Source organism: Coturnix japonica, chromosome 8 (assembly GCF_001577835.2).
Source record: "Coturnix japonica isolate 7356 chromosome 8, Coturnix japonica 2.1, whole genome shotgun sequence".
NCBI lineage: Eukaryota > Metazoa > Chordata > Aves > Galliformes > Phasianidae > Coturnix > Coturnix japonica.
In genome coordinates, this window is record NC_029523.1 from 17009311 (window position 1) to 17028075 (window position 18765).

An 18765-nucleotide genomic window follows, 5' to 3' on the forward strand; every position below is an offset into this window, starting at 1 on the left:
ACATGTTGTGTTGTAGTTGGATCATGAATACAGTAATGTAAACTACAAAGCTCCCTCATGCAGGACATGGGGAAAATAATTTTCAAAAGCATAGTTCCATTGTCTTCCAGAAGATGAATGCTGAACGAGTGTAAGCTTTCTGTTACCTCCAAAGAAATATTTTCCTTCCTCTTTCTACAAACTTAATCATGTCTCCTCTGCTTCTTGCTTTTTTAAAGCACCCCAGCGCTGTGGGGTGGTTCTTTCAAACTAATGAGATTAGAGACTTTCATTATCGCTGTCTACTAGTAAAAAGGGAAAATGTGTCTCACCAGACCTTAGAGCTGAGATATTCAGCGTTATGTATCTTGATGGTATATTCCAACTGAATGCACAGCAACAGACTGCACTGAGATGCAATGAGATGAGAAAATGACAGAGAAAAGTTATTTTAAAAAAATGAAAACCCACACTGAGATAATACACAATATGCAACTGGCATTTTTGAGCCGATTGTTCTCCCAGTACAGGATTTAATCTTTACTGACAAGAAGAAAACAACCCCCAAAAACCACGAACATCTCACATCTCTGTCTTCAAAACAAACGTTGCATTGTGTTCCACTTCAGCACTGGCAACACCAAACAATTTGGGGGAAACACAGCTGCAATATGACTAAGAGATGATTTATACTTTCAGCACTGGGCTTCAAATCACCACCTTTTTTCTTTTTTCAAACCAGATTCACCACATATCACAAGCTGCAGATGAATTACGTATCTCATCCCATTCCACATTTCATCATCATCTCTTGTACCCATATTCTCACTTTCACAGCAAGTAACAACGTGAACTATTCTGAAAACCAAACTTGAACGGGCACATCTGAGCCATTCTAAAATCTTTATCACAGTAAAAACACAGAGTCTGGTGTCCCCTTCTCTGAGATCTTCAAAACTGGTGAATTCATCACTGAATTCAATGGCAATGGAGGTAAAGGTTGTCTGCTACTTTTACTGTTAGATCTGCTACTTGGAGTGAAATCAAACTGACACCACTAAATCATTCTACAAAAAGAAATAAGGCAATCACATGCTAAATACCAACACTTGGTTGTGGTGTTCTCCAGTTTTCCAGAGATGAGAATGCTTTGCCTGGGTTTACTGCCTACATTCAGTTAAGCAACTTCATATAACATCCTTAACAGAAAAATGAAAACATCTCATTTCTTTTACTACCCCATTTCATGGCTGTAATTCAGCCTCCTTAAACAACTAAGAATTTACTGCCTTTCAATGAACAACCACAGCAGACAGGCATCAGGTCCAGCAAGCATGGGTACAGACATGAAAGGAATTCACATCTGTTCATGTGTGTTCCAGCTGGTTGGACTGAACCTTTCAGTGAGCTACCATGATCCTATTGGTCAGCCAACAGCCAAGAAACAGAGAACTCCCAAGCAAACAGTGTGGGTTGCATTCCAGCCTAAGTAGCCCCGTGGATCATTACGGACACACAGGCTGCCTAGCTTATAATGAAATTATCACTTTGAATTTCATTTTTCAGCATTACAATGAGAGTCATCACATCGATTCATTTTTCTCCTGAAGAGCTCAAAGCACTTCAGGAAGAGCTAGCAAGTGCTCAAGTACATCACGTTAAAGGAATAATCAATAGCATGGGACTGTCTCCTTGTCCTGTGTTTGAAAGTATCTGGCACCCCAGAGCTGGATCTGCAAGAAGGCTTAAAGGAATAATGCTGACATAAAGGAACACCAAATTGCAAACCTGTGTTCTGTGTGCACTGCCCTCAGAGCCAATCAGTTCACCACCAGGAACAATAGCACGGGATGTTTGTAGCAGCTTATTCAAGGTCATGCAACAGATAGACAAGTTCTCACATGTTTTCATATTTTATTGAGAAAGCAAAACATCACTCACTAAAGCCAGATTATAATTTGCCTTCTTTAAATGCTGTTTTTAAAACAAAGGATACACAGGTGGGAATAAAGTTGGGGACAACATGGAGCTGCTCTAACTCTCACCAGCATCCAAGAGGGACAGAGTCCCATTCCAGAAGCATTGGCTGTTTCAATCTCTCTCTGTCTCAACTAAACCTAAACTCATCTTCAGTGAGTGAAATACTATATCTCTCAAAAAAGCATACGGCACTACAGCAAGGCACTGCACTTCTGCATTCATAAAAGGTTTCTCCATCTATAGCTCTGTTTTCAAGTTGAGTGACACACCTTCAAACTCATCAGACTAATGGTATTTTTGTTTGTTTTCCCAGCCTTTTTATTTCATACAAGTGCTCTTCTCTATTTCCTGACATTTAGAATAACATATTTAAAAGGCATTCAGGACTCCCATTAACATCTAACCAGCAGCAAAAACTGTCACTTCTATTTTAGCCCTCTTAGCTCCCCAATTATGAAGTTCTATTAACTGAAAGACAGCTCCAGTTCACAAAGATAATCAAGACAAAAGGTCAGTGGTCTATGAAAGGTAGTTCTGCCCTTTTGGGGCACCGCTGGGACTTGAGCTTCAAGAAAAGGCAAAGCGCTCCTCATTAATATAATCCTAGCACCACTCATAAAACCATACAGTTTTCCTCACATCTGAGGATACCCTCTGAAACATCAGCCCTCCAGGGGGAATTCCATATACATGGCCATTGCGCAGATATCCAACTACCATCTAACAGCCAACATGCTGCAATCTGCCAACATGTGTACCTTAATAAAACCTAGACCTGTTAATAGAAAAATAAATGCTACTTTTTACTTCTTCCACCCTATAACACAGAGAAACCTAAAGCAGGAGTATTGGGGACTTAAAAATTATTAGCCCAACTCTTTTCCCTAAGCAGCATGAATCTGACAGAGAGGACATGAACATTTACCCTTCTGTCTTCAAATTTTATCTACCAACACATTTCAGCACTTCAGAGCAGACTCAGGAGAGTATCACCTATACAGCACTGTAAGACAGACACTGGTGACCAGCAGCTGGTGCTGGGCTGTCAGGTCTGAGCCCACAGCACCAGCAGTCTTGCTGAGAACAACTGATTGAGCTGCAAGCTTGGGTGCTAACTCTGCTGCTGCTGATTTCCAGGGGATAATTCCATGAAGTCTTAGCAGAAACATGACTGGGCTCTTTGAATAATGACATTTTATTCATAGCGTCTTCTGGCCTTCTGTGCCTCTTCCCCACTCTGCAAAGCAGCATGTGGGAAACATTCAATGCTATGCTTTTTTTGCTCTGCTGAGAAGTACAAAGAGATTGAAAGTAAGAAGAGTATCTGTGTATATAAGGCCATTAAGAGGTGCACAAGAAGTGATGGATTACAACAAGGAAAAAAAAGTTTTTTGATGCTGCATCCCCTGACAGAGTCTCAACATCACTTGATGGATTATTTGCCAGAGTTCAACATTTGTGAGTCATGTAGCTAACCTAAGCTACAATGCTGCGGCAGGAATATGTGTATTTCAGCATCTAATCAGAATGGTCTGGTTCACACACCTTTACTCTAAAAGCAGCACAGTGTAGCTTTTATTATCCATAATGCAGTTTTATTGTCCATGATAACAGAATTCACTACTTTAAATTCTCTCCTCCAACATTCCTATTTTGAATGAGAAGATCAGAACTGTCTTATCTTCATTTTCACTCACTGAAAGGGAAGAAAAAAATATTTACACCTAATCCACAGAAGGGAAAGAAAACTGAGGTCACTTTGACTTCAGCTGCATAATGTTACACCTGAGAAAAGACTTGTATTTTTTTTCTCAAGATGATACTCTCTAAATCCTATATTTCTGTACCAAGTATCTCACCCCTGCTATGCAGAGAATGCTTAAAACTTTTGTATCTGTATTCTTGTATTTGTAACCCATTGTACTTACTCTTAATGCGCTGCAAACATTGGGCACAGGAAACTGAGGGCTGTCTAAACACCCAGCCTTCAGTACATGTCCTCCTTTACCACTTTCACTTACGACATCAAGCACTCCACAAGCTATTTGTCTGCAACTCCACATCTTGGGAGACTCTTGATTAGCTTCTATACAGAAGTCAAGGACTGAGCTGGTAATATAAAGACTGCTTCTAATTTTGATCTTAAAGAATATCTATACAGGCATATAGCAAGACTTTTCCTTTATGCAATCACAATGCTTATATTCAGCTATGTTTCAAATCACCCTCTTTGTTGGTCTTCTTCTGCAATTGTGCAAGATCTTGTTTTTCTTTACACTCAAAGATTAAAGGATAATTTAAATATGCAAAGAGTAAATGTTTAACAATCTGGGATATGTGCTGTCATAACTCTTCTCTCCAGCACTGAAATCTACTTATTTGATTGTTAAACGTAATATATCTTGATATAACATCATATAATAGTTACCAAATCCACAATATAACACAACATAAAATATATATCAAATATTTTTAAGGTGTAAGAAATTAACAAACTTTGTAGAAACAGCTGGTGCTGGTATGAGGAATGCACTGCTTCCCAAAGGACCTCAGTCAAAGAAAGAAGGGTGCCCATATTTGCATGCCCCATTAAAGTTTATTACAGCCTAAAATACTGTGCAGCCCTGCTGCACACATCAAATACTGTGCTCAAAGAGTAACCCTGCCTGAAGTCACTACAGTTGTTGCAAAGCACACATGGTTCAACACGCTCTGAAAATCAGGTCATTTATTTACATGCCCATGTATTAATGCGGAATGAGGGCTCAGCATCATACAGATGACAGTTCAGAAGCATACAAAAGCCTAAACCAAAAGCACGGTCTTCAAACACCTTGTTCAGCTATTATCTAAATTCGTGCCCAAGTTCAGACTTCCCATATAAGTGAGTACAATCCAGCAGTGAGCAGGTCGTGCTGCTTCCTGGAACAGCTGACACAGCAGTGCCACACACAAAGGAGCTGGAGGTGGCTGAAGGAGATAATTTGATAAAATACATGAGGAGGCCGCCTGGAAAATTACAAGGTAACACTGCAATCTGCAATTTATGCAGCAAAACTTTTTAAAACACATACCTCAATAGTTTCTGAAACTGGAACTCATACCCCATCTCCACCATCCCCAGCTCAAGACTACATTTACTTTCTCTCTTGTTTTTAGTTATCTGGACTGCCCCACCATCCATCAAGATTCTGATCAAATAGAAGGTCTGCACTGAAACTGAACTTCAAGTACTTTTCCGCTGGGCAGTTCTCAAGTAGAACAGGCATCTCAAATCCATTTTCAGGTGCATAACTCTTCCAATCCACTGTATATATTCTCAGAGCAACACAGAACAAGGTCTGAAATTTCAGTTCCAAGCCAAGCATGACAGTCAGGTGTCTCAAATGATTACTGGGGACCTATTCTGAGGTTGAGTCCCCTCAGTTTTTAACACTTGAGCACTTTTCTAACTCCTGCCTGAAATTCTTATCTGGACACTCAAAGGTCAAAACTATGGTTTGAACTTTTTTATGTTTCACTATCCCCCTATGTAATATGGAATTAATACTCCCATACTTTAAAGCAGAAGTTTCCATTTAAGGTTTCTATGGCAATTGGAGATCCTCAGAAGGAAGGGAACATAAGTACAAAGTATTATTATTTAATGAGTTAAGGGACAGAACCTCTTGTTTCGGAAAATGGGAAGGTTGTATGTGTGTAAAATACAAAAACAGCCACTAGAAACTATGTTTAAAGGAGAATGACACAAAATTCTCACTTGTTGAGGGTTTCTTTTGCTAATATTTCCAAAAATACAGCCAATTAGGAAAGTCCTGTTTAGGCAGCTACCACACTTAAAAGCCTATCTGTAGCATTCTTGCAAACACTTCAACATCCAACCTGTATCATATCACTGGATGACTACGTCTTTTAAGGATCATATGTATGGCACAAATTGCACTACTAAGCTATTTTCAGACAAGTACTTTAAAAACTCTGTAAATTTTGGCTAAGGCAACACTACAGTACATACACCCCCAGTGAAATCTAAACAATCCCTACAACACAACAACCTGACTACTTACAACCAGTTTTATACCTTGCTTAACTTCCAGCTTCACCACTCTTTTCATATACTTTCATTCAAGTCTAGATATGCTGCAACTACAGCACATTTCTTCTTTTGTGACTTAATGTTGTAATTTGAAAAGAAAATGTAAGAGTAATTACTGATGTAATAAAACATGAACATACTGTAGACAACTCTATAGAATTTTAATTAGGAAACGCAGGTTTACACAGCTTCCCTTGTCCTCCTTTCAATGAGCTTTCACCCACAGCACATCTTATTTTCATGGATTTAATATTTTGAACACTTGTCAATTTTGTCTTCATATTTCACAAGCATAAACACAAAACAAATTATGATGCTGCTAAATAAGGGCTTGAAATGCAAGCTTCTTATAGAAACATGTATTCTTAACACAGCTTCTCTTCTTAGTGATTGATCGCTGTGTGCAAACACACGAAGGCATAAATACTAGCAGAGTTGATTCTTTCTAATTTTTTTGCACTTCGACATGGCCTCAGTCTAAAGAAGGATCTAACCAGAGCCTGACAGTTAAAGATTAACAGTCCTGCCATACCAACAGGCTTGACAAAGGAGCTTAACTTAATCCTTAAGGCAGTATAAGATGTCTTACGTGTATTACTGGGTAGGAGCACAGCTTTAATAAACACAGCGTAATGTAATTGTCAGTACTTTTACTGATGTAAAATATGGGATATGAAACGAAACAACAAGTAAAAAGACACATGTATTTGTTTTCCCGGGGAAACAAAACAACTAGATTTCATTTATTTATTTATATCTTAAGATTACTTCTGCTTTGAATTTCCAAGTCTCAGTGCTCCGCACAGACTGGTACACAGAAAGCAATTCCAATAAGGAAGACAACAAGCAGATGCAGCCCATCATCCACACTCAAGAAGCAATGGGACTGCAATTTTTGCTAAACTGGCTTACACACGGACTGTCACAGCTGTCCTTAGTTCTCACCTCTGATCTCAGCCACAAGGTTTTCATGCACTTCCTGTGAGCAATACAGTCAATTTTAAAGTTTGGAGGTTTTAAATAACAGTTGGTCCCTGGACTTTGCATGACATGGATGAAATCATCTCCTGCGCTTCCTAGTGGAATAAATCTTCTTTTGTAATTAGCTACTGAGTGACAATTAACCACCATAACCATCATAGTTCAAATGTTAGGACACTAATCATCATTTTAAAACATACTTTTTTTTCTCACATTACGCACTACAAATAAGAGACGTCATATTTACAACACACTGAAAAATATCCCTAGGAAGAGTCATTTCTGAGAAGCTTTAATGAAGTCAGTGCATGTTATCACCTAGATATGTCTGAGAGCATTGAAATGAGCATTACATCTCTGTCAGAGTTTTCAGTTTAAGCCCTATTGCTACAGTTCTCCTAACACAGCAGTTTTGCCATATGCCTTATCAACACAAAACCTGAAAAGCTTTTGAGTCCTGTGAATTGTCTCAAATCTAAACTTGACCTGAAGATATGTGTTAGTACAGGTTATATGCAGATGTATGTATATGATATATTCATATTCCACCTGGTGAGCTCTGACACAAGGACTGAGAGCCAGCTGCACCTTCTGCTGAAGCCCAAAGTGTGGTGCATTCATTGTCTTTCACAGGAGCAGAATTAGGAGCCTTGTGCTTGCAGCTGGGTAACAAGCTGTGCAAAGTTTCAAATCAACACAGCTGGGAGTGAGAGGCGATTCCAAAGCCTCATTTCACTTTCCAGGCCAAAATGTCGACAGGCATAATTAAAGACACCCTGAAAGCTGCTCTGTATTGCACAAATTGCTGCAGATCAAAAGGGATCACTGTGCTGCCAGAAATCAGACACATTAATACCAGAGATACCCTCCTGGCCCTGATATCCCTCCTCCACATCTACCAGCTGCACAAAGTACCTCATTTATGCCCTTAAACCATCAGGGATACACCAGCACTGCCACTGAGAAGGAATATTCAGCATATCTGTAACTAGCTCCAGTGCTCTTTCTTGTGCTACTACTGAGACATAAAGCAGATTCAGGGAAGAGAAAGAATTTAACTCTAGTTTCAATTCTACTTTTTAAAAAACATAGCTTTTGGCTACTCATAAAAATTAAAAACGAAGTCAAAATTAAATCTATGAATATGAAAATTAGCAACAGGAAGAGTAACATTAAGGCTCAGCAGTCTTATGTTAGATAGCAAAGACACGATTAAATAACCTATCATCTTCAGAAATTCTTCATCAATTGAAATTAAGCTGCAGTTGTCAGCATTTCCAAATATATATAGCAGGAACACCAGAAAGCACATTGCAAATGAGATGCCCTGTCTGCATATGGAGAAATAACTACACACACAAGAAATCTTTAGCCTGACTTTCCAACACCATTTTCTAGAGTAACACGACTGAAATCATTCCTTTGGCAGGTACACATCCAGTGAAAATAGCAAAATTTTCCTAAGTGGTGATTTAGATGAGTAAGTAGTGCTTGGTGAACCTAACTCAGGGTCTCACATCAGTCTGAAAACCTGATTCACAATGCCATCTATCCTATTAAGCTGTTGCTCTGCCTGTAGGTCAAGACTGTAGGATACACAGAAGCTCTACAGTGCAAGCCGCACAACCACACTTAAATATGCTGCTGAGTCCAGCAGAACCTTCTTTCCAGTCAAGCTTATTAGTTCTGGCTTAGCAACGTGCTCACTGCAGCTATTCAGCTGCCAGAGCAGAGCTGATGCATCTCCAAGCAGCTCAAAGGGAGGGCAAAGCACACTCTCGTCTGCTGGCAAAATCCCATACAGACATATGCTTAGACATCATGTCAGCTGGCACTCAGCAAGATGGGGAAGCCCTTACTGAAGTACCGGTTATTTCACATAGTCCCATTCATGTCAGAGGTGGTTCTCATGGATAGCATGAACAATATTGTAACCAACTGACTCTGTCCTCATCAGACTCACGAATCAGTATTGAAAACAGACAGATATCCAGAGCAGCGTTACAAAGAGCATACACAAGTAGATGAATGAATGGAAATAGCGGTGATTTTGCTGCAGGTTTTTAATCAGTAAAATGTATTTTGGAGAGTCATCAGTAATAATGATTATTTCAAAGAATATAAACGTTAAGAAAGAAACCATCTCAATAAAATATAAAGAGCTTTGGTTTGCTTTGATTTCTTAAAAAAGGAGTTCACCTACAAATATTCAGGCACAGGACTGAGGAAGGACAGACAGTATTAATTCCTCATCACTTTGACAGCTGCAGCCAGACCACTGGCTGTATTTTGTGATTTTATGTTCCTATTTTAGAGTCAACCAATATGCTGAGATATGTAAAACTAACCCTTTTATAGTAGCGTTAGGAATAAAGTGGACAGCAACAAAATTTAGGAGCACATTTGTCATTATTCTGATCTCCAAGGATGAAATTTAGCCAAGTATCTCAAGGACTGACCCAAGGAAGGCATATTGTAAGCTATAGTGGCGCAGGGAAGGGACAGCACAGGTTGTACAGCAGCATGTACTGCCTGGAAGCTTCCATGTTCTGCATAAAGGTTGGGAGAGCAGTGCCTCCATGTAGACAGCCAGAAGATTTTTTCATAAGGACTATTGAAAGGTTTTGGAAATCGTGTTTTTTAAACATATTTCTGGCCAAATATTCAATCTCTGCAAAATACAAGATGGCTCTTGTTTGCATGGCTAAAGATAAGGAACAGCAAATATTGCAAATGCAGTTACAGTCCCAGGCACTGCACCTGAGAATTGTACAGAAATGTTTTGGACATGTCTATAAACCCATTCCCAAGACACTGCACACAGCCTCAGCCCATCCTGACCCTGACTGCACAGAGCAGCACAGCCCAGCTCCAGAAGAGACAAAGCTGCCAAAGGTCAGCACTTATTTGCTCAGGTACAGACTGACAAATCTAATTTCAAACTGAAGCTAACAAGCCTGTCTCCAGCTACACTATGCAGACTTACTGACCCAGCCTGCTCCAGCTTTGGGGATCTCTCCATCTCACTTTATTACCCCATAATGATGTGCCACCTTCCTATCACTTGCCTGAGTTATGTACTTCCTCAGATGCTTACATTTTGTGCAAGTCACACGGGTGAATTTCACTGATACAGAATAAAGATGTCTGTCCACAGAGAATGCAGTGCAGGCAAGAAAGTTTAGAAGGTAACAAGCTTGAATTTACTATCATGTCACTATCTGCAAAACTTGTCGTGCTGTCTCAAACTGGAACAAAAGGTATAAAATTCCATGCAGGTGAGCTGGCCAACAGCGTGCACTTGATGATGAATACAGTCTCCTGAAGCCTATTTCTCACTGAGCCATTTCTTAAGCATAAACACCATTCCTTTAACTTTCCTGTGCACAAAGCTTGATGTAGATGTACATTTGTACAAACTTTCAGTGTTGAATTTTTTCTTTTCCTTAGAGAAAAGTCTTAGACTGATGCTCTGCTGAGTGTTATTACATCTACTCTTATGACCTGCTATAGCTGAGGGCAAGATTTACTCTAATTTAATACTGTCTGACAGTATAAACTTTACAGAATATTTTGTTTCTGCAATATTAAGGCCAAGACAATACCTAAGGAGGCTAATAACATACCAAAACAAATATATTTGCTAAATAAAAACGTATATTACAAACGCACAGACTGCTTAGTGAGAAATATCTTCTTCCTCTTTTCCAGGTTATGTCTTACCAAGTCATCCATTCTTAAATGGCTTTTTTTCCACAGCTGCAATTAAGTCTTAATGCATTCTATTAGAGGGTGAAGCGCATGTTTATATTTTCCTGTTCTGCATTACAACAGTCCAGATTATTAAATCTGAATTAAGAAAACCTGCTCTATGCTGCCTGTATGCCACGTACACTCCTTCCTGATCCCTTGTTTCGAACAACAAACATTCTGCGTTCTTTTCAGATGACCACTCCAGTAATCTATTAGTTTGCCCCCTCAATGTTGTAAAATAATCTGTTCTTTTCCTGAAGTTTTCTCACAGTGCTGCAGTAAGCATCCAGTGTTTATTACTGCACTTAATGTACACACGGTACCCCCATGAGTACAGTCCAGGCACTAACGGAACGGCCAGATTTGCCTGACCTCAGTTCTGATGTACATTCCCTGTAGGAACATTTATGTTTCCAAGCCCAAGTCTGTCTTTAATAGAACACCCTTGGGGGCACCTCAGAGCTTCACATCTGTGTTTTACTCTCTTCCATTACAAAAAGACTCTCTGAAGGTAGATGTTACAGGTTTGATTTGACCCCTCCCATACTTTAAGGCACTTATTTTTTAACTTTATTCAGATATTTTTAGAATGACAACAAAGAACAATTAACATTAGTGTCTAAACTGAAAATATTTGCTTTTCCAGCTGAGAGCAGACTTCAGTAATTAACCTGGTCTGAACACATCTAGCTGTGACGGCTGGAGTGAAAGAGTGATGAGATTGCTTAGGGGTGAGGAAAAACAGGATGAGGTGAGGCATCATGATGCTTCATCTCACCTTCAAAGCGGCTTTTGTGCTGTCACATCTGCTTATATCAGCACTGAACGACTGCTGATTTGATCATAATTGCCCTAATTAGAAGTTAAATTAATACACCGAGTTCTTCAGTATCAATGCCACCTCAGCATCAAGGATGTGCATACAGAGCAAAGCTGAGCAATACAGGTTAAATGAATAAAGAAGGTCACAGAGAAAAGGAAACTACTTGCAGCCTATTGTTCTGACGATATCACATAGTTAGGGCGACACTCAATATCCACTTATGCCCCAGGGCAAGCAGAAAGGGGAAACTTAAGGAACTCTATTGAGAGATATCCATCAGTTCTGAACAAAAATTACATTTCCTGTCATTGGAAATCTCATTTAGTTCAGACTTGCTTCCACTAAGGATTAAAACCCTTCAAAAGAACACTTTGTCTTTATAGGAAGATGAAAATAGCCTAGAATGCTCACAGTGAAAGTTGGTGTGCAAGAAATGAATATGGTAAAATTAAATGGTTATCAAATATAATATACTTCAGCATGTACTGGAAATATAAATGTGGTCACTGAAATTAATGATGAAAATGAAAAGAAAAAAATTACCAGTTTTTTCACGAGAGATGTGCAAATCTCCCCAGCAGACAAAGTGTCACCAATTCCCTGACCAGAAGTATTTTGCATATGCACCAAATGAGGAAATTTTTCATGTCCACGCAAGATGATAGGGAAGGAGAAAGAGGAAACAGGCCCTTTGCGCTTATTAAAGCATGATGCATAGGATATTCATATAGCAGGGAACAGCGTATTAACTCATCCTTCACTTCTTACAATTCAGAGCCAAATAAAAACAAGACACACAAAATAAATAAAAACATCTTCACTGAAGAAAAAATGCAGGAACATGGAGAAGAAAAACCTTGGCCTTAGTCAGCTGTAAAAAGAAGCTAATGGCCAATGTCACAGTATTGGATATTACTGAGAACTGACTTTTTCAAAATGTGAGAAAATTAAAACATGTTTTTGCACTAACTGTCTTAATTTGACCATCTAGCAACCATCTATGCTTGTACTGAAATCAGTCATCAAATGTTGTGATACAGTCTCTCAAATAATCTTTCTGTTTCAGCTTATATGAATCACAGAATCGCTCAGGTTGGAAAAGACCTTAAAGATCATTGAGTCCAACCATGACCTAACCATACTGCCCTAACAACCCTCTGCATGGAATCAAAGAATAAAGCTCCATCACAATCTGGGATGATGTCGCCAATTACACAGGATTAGATCTTCATCTGGTACAAACTCCAGTAGTTTCTGCATCCCTGGTGTAATGGCAGTGATCTACCCTGCATTATATCCTCAGTGACCAGAACACAGCTGATTTGTGGCTGGTAGGTTATGTACAGCACTACATGAAACAATGTAAAACTAGCAATATCAGGGGCACCTGAATGACTCCTTTCAGATATTTCTTTCCAGCAGCAGACACCGACCTCAACCTGGAGTCATTTCCTCTACTGGATTCCATCTCCAGTGGCACTACTTTAGAAAGAATTACGCAATAGTCAGAACTATAAAATACTGCTCTGTTTTATCACTCTGATAGCAAACATTCTTGATCTCTCTCAAGCAAGCACCAAAGTCAGAATTCAACAGAAGAATTGTTACAACTACAGAGTATGTTTCCTTCCAAAAAACTCAATAAAAAAGATGCATAACCTGTTCAAATAACCAATGCCCCTACGTAAATAATATCTGAAAATATTTCAAGATATTCCAAGTGGGAGCAGTGCCAATCTAGGACTACTGGCTCTTTGCAGCGGTGCCAAGCAACTTGCAGAACAGAAAAATGTGCCATCATTTCCCATCACTGTTGTGTACTCCGTACCGCACACTAAGTGCACAAAGACACTGCTAAAGATTTCAGACAAGGATCGTCAGAATGAATGAATCCAGGATTTTGATTTGTTAGACTGAAAAAGTAGGCTACTGCAGTAGCTCAAAGCAGGAGAGCTTAAAGCAAAAAATAGCACTTATTCAAATGCTGGGTACATCTAGTAAATTGTAATTGTCCCTGCCCTGCACGTTTGTATATTCAGTTCATTCTCCTATTGTATTCCTTTGTCTATTCCATTATGAGGGTTTTAATGAACTTACAGCTGTAAGAAGGAAAGTACCCTACCTCAAAACAAACAGCCCAAGAAACCAACAAGACACTGCCCAAGGGGCTCTATGGCCTCATGCCTCACACCCCATTCACGACAGATGTGTCCCTCAAGAAGGTTATTCCAGAATCAAGTCTCCCTCTTGTGGATCTCTCTCAAAATAAAAGCTCCATTAAATACTTAATTGTAAAGCCTGAGCGCCTTCCTCTGCAGGTAAGACTATCGGAGGCAAACACAAACACGTAATCAAATTAAGAAAAGCATTATTTGACTTCACTCAGTGGGTCTGACCTCACCTCAGGAAAGAGGAGCTGTTTTGTCCTAAGATATCTCACAATTTTGTGCAAAATTCATTTCAAAGAAACTAAAAATCTCTTTCCCTGCCATTTCCACTCAGGGTAATTGTAAACATTGGCTTAATGAACACCCTCAAACTTCAACCCCAAAACATCAGTAGTTTCACTGTTTAGGTAAATTCAAATTCCCAACTGTTCATATCTAAATGAACATAAAACACATCAAAATTTTCCCCCAACTCTAAGTGGAAAAAGTTCCCACTTTCATCTGAGTCTCGTGTCTCAGAAATTATGGAGCTACAGAACTCTTTGCAGAATGACTTCCTCAAAGACTACATTAACTATGCCATTCTCTGATCTGCATTAACTTAAAGGGATCACAAAGATTTCTTTGCATATGATAATTCACATTATCATAAATTAAGAAAACGTTGTGATCTCTTTCATTATCACATTGGTGCTCATGCTCTGCTATGGCATTTAAGCATAGCTCCTACATTTTGTCCATGAGATTGATTTTGATTTCTTTTTTTATTTTCTAAGAAGTGAAATGGCTTGAAATATTATTCAATTATACATGTGACAAACTCATATTTTATTCGTAGTACCAACTGTTGAGTCGATACTGGGTAAAAAGCTTTTTAACTACTCCGAAAATGTTCTCATATTCATTACAGAACAGTAATAGAATGGTTAAATATTTATTTCTTGCAAGTTTTGGAACTATGCTATGTTTCCTGCTTTCATTAGCAGTCTCTTATTTGTATGCAGTAATTGCTTTAAAAATATTAGCACTGTAATTCCTTGTCATCACTGTGGTAAATCAGCAGAAAGTTTTACCCCCATGTCTCCCTGCAGAAGAGCATAATTCTGCTTCCCTTGACACCGATGACAAAACATCTTTAATTTTAGGATTATACTCAAAGAATTAACGAAAGATGCCCATTGGACGGTCTGGGACTCTTATCCTTTCTAACAGTAGATGCAAAAGCTTAGCAGTGCTACTTTGCCAAAGCGCCTCTGCAGGCAGTGACAGCTATTCCAAGTACAAGGTCAGCAGCTTCATCTGCTGCAGTCCTTGACCCCTCAACAGCAGCCATCAGCAAACCATGCTTTCTGCTCCAAATATGAGAGTTTTTAGGATATAAGCATTAGGATATTACTAAGAAAAAGGGCATCATTGATCCATTACAATCATTCATCAATAATGATGGCTTGGGCTGCAACACGCTGTGATGAGATGCCAAGAACCCCTCTCTGAACCTGTTTTAGACGTTCTTAAGAGTTTAATTTAACACAAACAAAGTTTGCAAACCTAAGCAGCAAAAGGCTGCGAAAGCTAAGAAAATGGATTCTAATCGCTGCTGCTCCATTCAGGGAACAAGGTTTGCAAAAATCATAAAGGCAAAACCCTGCAAAACAAAACATCACAAATCTGACCAAGTGACAAGAGACTCCTGCACAAAGACACTCCAAGCCCATAAAAAGAACTTTTTGTATTTTAGTCATATTCTCAGACTGCCTGCTTATCTTGGCAGGACGGATGAGAAACTCCTGTTCTCACTGAATGTACAATAAAAGGAGGCAAATAATTGCTAATTACAGTATTGGAAGCTATATTTTAAAGTCATTGGTATTTTACTAAGTACTTTAATTTTCTTGGAAATGGTCTTTGTATGTGATCACACAGCACTACTAAATGAGCTGTACTGCCAGCAGTGACAGACATTTGTAAGATGCGATGTACAATGAGATGAACAATACCAAAGGGGTATAACCCCACAAACACTAAACTAGGTTGCCCTATTAAAGCACACTATGGGAACCAGAAAAATTCTTTCTAACACAGTAAATTCATTTTTGCTCCTAGCTCTAAGTTCAACATTTACTCTACGACTGCCAACTGTCAAGAGTACCTGGACTCACACGAAGGATGAACTTTGTACAAAGGTCGTTCAGCTCTTTGACAGACAGTATGAAGATTCTATATGGGAAACTAAGGCAGCTGTTGTACGAAAAATCCACTATCCATTGTTATTTTACACCGTCCTCTCTTTGCCACCAAAATAACACACACCATTGCTGAAGTCATTCTCTTCTCCTTACCTTCCCAAGCCTGCATCTTGCCATACATCAAGTACTTTTTATCTCTTTCCAGACCTGCTATCTAAACTCTCAGGTCCTCCCCACAGCCACTGAAGTTTATCACGCTCTCCTTGCAGTTCTCCTAACGTTCATTACATCTCTCCAGTTCCTTCATTTGCTCTCACTCTGTGTTGGACTTTCCTGCTGATTGTTATCCAAGCTGTCTCCTCTGCAGTCTCAGCTGTCCCACCCCAAAAACAACTCTGAAAACTGTTCACCCTTTTTCATTTCTTACAATCTCTGTCTTCCCCCTTCTCTCATCATCACTAATCAGGCTCCCTTCTTTTTCCAACCTATTAATGCCCATGATTTTTGAGTTTTCCATTTTTAATTCTGCCAGAAACTGAGGTATTCTGGAATTCTAAATCCACGTTAAATATCAGGGTCTTTTAAATTACCAGAACTGGTACACTTGTTAAGAGTCAAACCCAAGCTCTTCTCCATTATCTCCCCATGGTAATACAGAGTCCTCACTGCTTTCAGTACCACAGCTCTCTGTATGATCTCATGCATTAAAATAAGACAAAGCACACCAGGACCACATCAGATCGCATAATGACTGTGAGGCATGAGCTACGTGAAAAAAGATTTTAAAATGGAGTATGTACGGGTTTAGGGCCATACTACAATATATTAAAAAGTCAGAGGAGCAGCTTTTCCAAGATACGGGGAAACATTAAAACTACCTTGGAAGATTATACACGTGGAAGACTGATTTAAAATGTACTTTAATGAGGAGAACCACTGGCTATGCACATGGACGGCTTGAAAAGCTTCACAGATGCCTTTTTGATGATTACTGCTTACAAACATCACGTGCACACACACCCACACCGCATCATGACGCTCACATTAAGGAAGGACAATAGAATTACAGAGGATTGCACTGTTGGTGTACACTCATTAGGAAGCCCCACGGCCAAACCTGTTTTTTCTACAGCCAGCAGACATCACATTTGAGAACTTTCAAAGAACCACATAAGAAAGCAAAAAACACCAAGAAGGGACCATCAGGAGCTATTTTTCCTGTGTTAAGTGCACTACAGGTAACTCCTGCATAGAAGGTGAAGCCAGAAGGAACAATAAAAATCCACGTATATCAAAGTCACTAGTCCTCACACAGTACCTCTAAGCTGAGGCCAGTAACCTGTTTGACAACACATCTTTCAGAAGGACATCAGTCTGGGTGTCAAAACATGAGAAAGTTAGGGATTTTTGCTTCTTGTTCTCATCCTTACTACTAGAAACCTTGCATACTAAACGTTATCTGGGAGTCTGGTGGAGAGGGATCCTTGGAGCTTCCACATAAAAGCAAGAAACTGAACGTTGCATAAGTGGCAGAGGAACCTGCCTTCTGAGAAAATTACTGAATATCAACTATCTCTTCAGTGGAAAAAACCGCCCAACTCGCTGTCATTAGGTCTGTCCTCTGAGATATCAAAGCTCCTTATGCCCGCCTTCAGTCAACGGACATCACAATCTGACAACCCAGCCTTGTAATTCCTGAGTCAAGGGGAGGGACGTCATTTTGTTCACCATTAGAGGTGCCCCCAGTTTCTATAACAGAAACCATGGCTGACAACTTCTGCTTCTCAGGAGGATGAAAAGGTCATTTGTACAGGAAATACAGTTCACTTCGGTTTCCCAAGACTGAATGAGCTAAGAATAAACACCTACCCATTGCCTTTCCTTCGAGTAGCTAAACTTTAACCCTTACTTAATGCTAGAGGTAGGAGACCCCCAGCATTCAACACCAGAAACAAAGCAGCATCTCCTGCTGGGCAGGGAAGGAGAAAACCAATACCCCACAGAAGCCCAACCACTGGGCTGGACACCGGGCCAGGAGTAGGCAACAGAAAGTTATGGAAGGCAGACCCAGCAGCGACGCTGCAGAGCATCCCGTGCCCAGCACAGCCCGGAGGAAGGTGAGCTCTGCGGTACGGGGTCGGGGCTCCCCCAGGAGGCCGAGGCAGCGCCGGACCCCACAGGGAGATGACGGGCCCCGCGGCGGCGGCTCACCTTGTGCTCCAGGACGCTGATGTAGCCCTCCAGGATTCCAGCCCCGACGGGGAGCGCTGGGCGGTGCTGGCCGCGTCCCGGCGGGCGGCTGGGCACCGCCGCCACCTGCTGCTGTTGCTGCTGCTGCCGCCGCCGAGGCTCCGGGTGGCCCCCGCCGCCTCCTCCGATGCCGCCGTACATGAGCAACAAGCTGGTGCACATGGTGGTGAGCGCCAAGCAGACGGCCAGCCCGTGGCGCTGCGGGGGGCAGAGAGAGGCGGCTGAGAGCCCCGGGGGCAGCGGCCGGCCCCGCTCCCGCTCCCCAAGTTTCACGCCGCAGGAACCCCGGCAAAAGTGCCCCGGAGGTTCGGGACCCCCCCGTTCATCCCCGCACCGCCGACCCCAGCCCCGCTCCTCCGGTCTACCCCGTCTCCCTCCGGACACCTCACCCGTGCATTGCAACGAGCGCTGGGCACGGTCGCGCTCTCCTACCCCCCACCCCCCATCTCCAGCCTCATCCTTTAAGCAGCTCGGCTTCCCACCCGCTGCTCACGCCGCACACACACAAAATCCCCCAACCCCGAGCAAGACGAATAAAAGAAAGCACGA

The 18765-nt window shown here is 40.8% G+C and overlaps 1 protein-coding gene across 3 annotated transcripts in view; it reads right to left on the bottom strand.

The window, feature by feature from the left end:
• The window catches only part of ST6GALNAC5 (ST6 N-acetylgalactosaminide alpha-2,6-sialyltransferase 5), a 61336-nt gene that overhangs the window by 41626 nt on the left and 945 nt on the right, over positions 1–18765 (bottom strand). For all 3 annotated transcript variants that reach the window (XR_001556911.2, XM_015870356.2, XM_015870355.2), the window contains exon 2: positions 18178–18414. Coding sequence is in view for 2 of the 3 variants with exons in the window: in XM_015870356.2 (XP_015725842.1) it covers positions 18178–18414 (237 nt within the window). In the remaining variant the exon portion in view is untranslated. The remainder of the gene's footprint in view (positions 1–18177; positions 18415–18765) is intronic.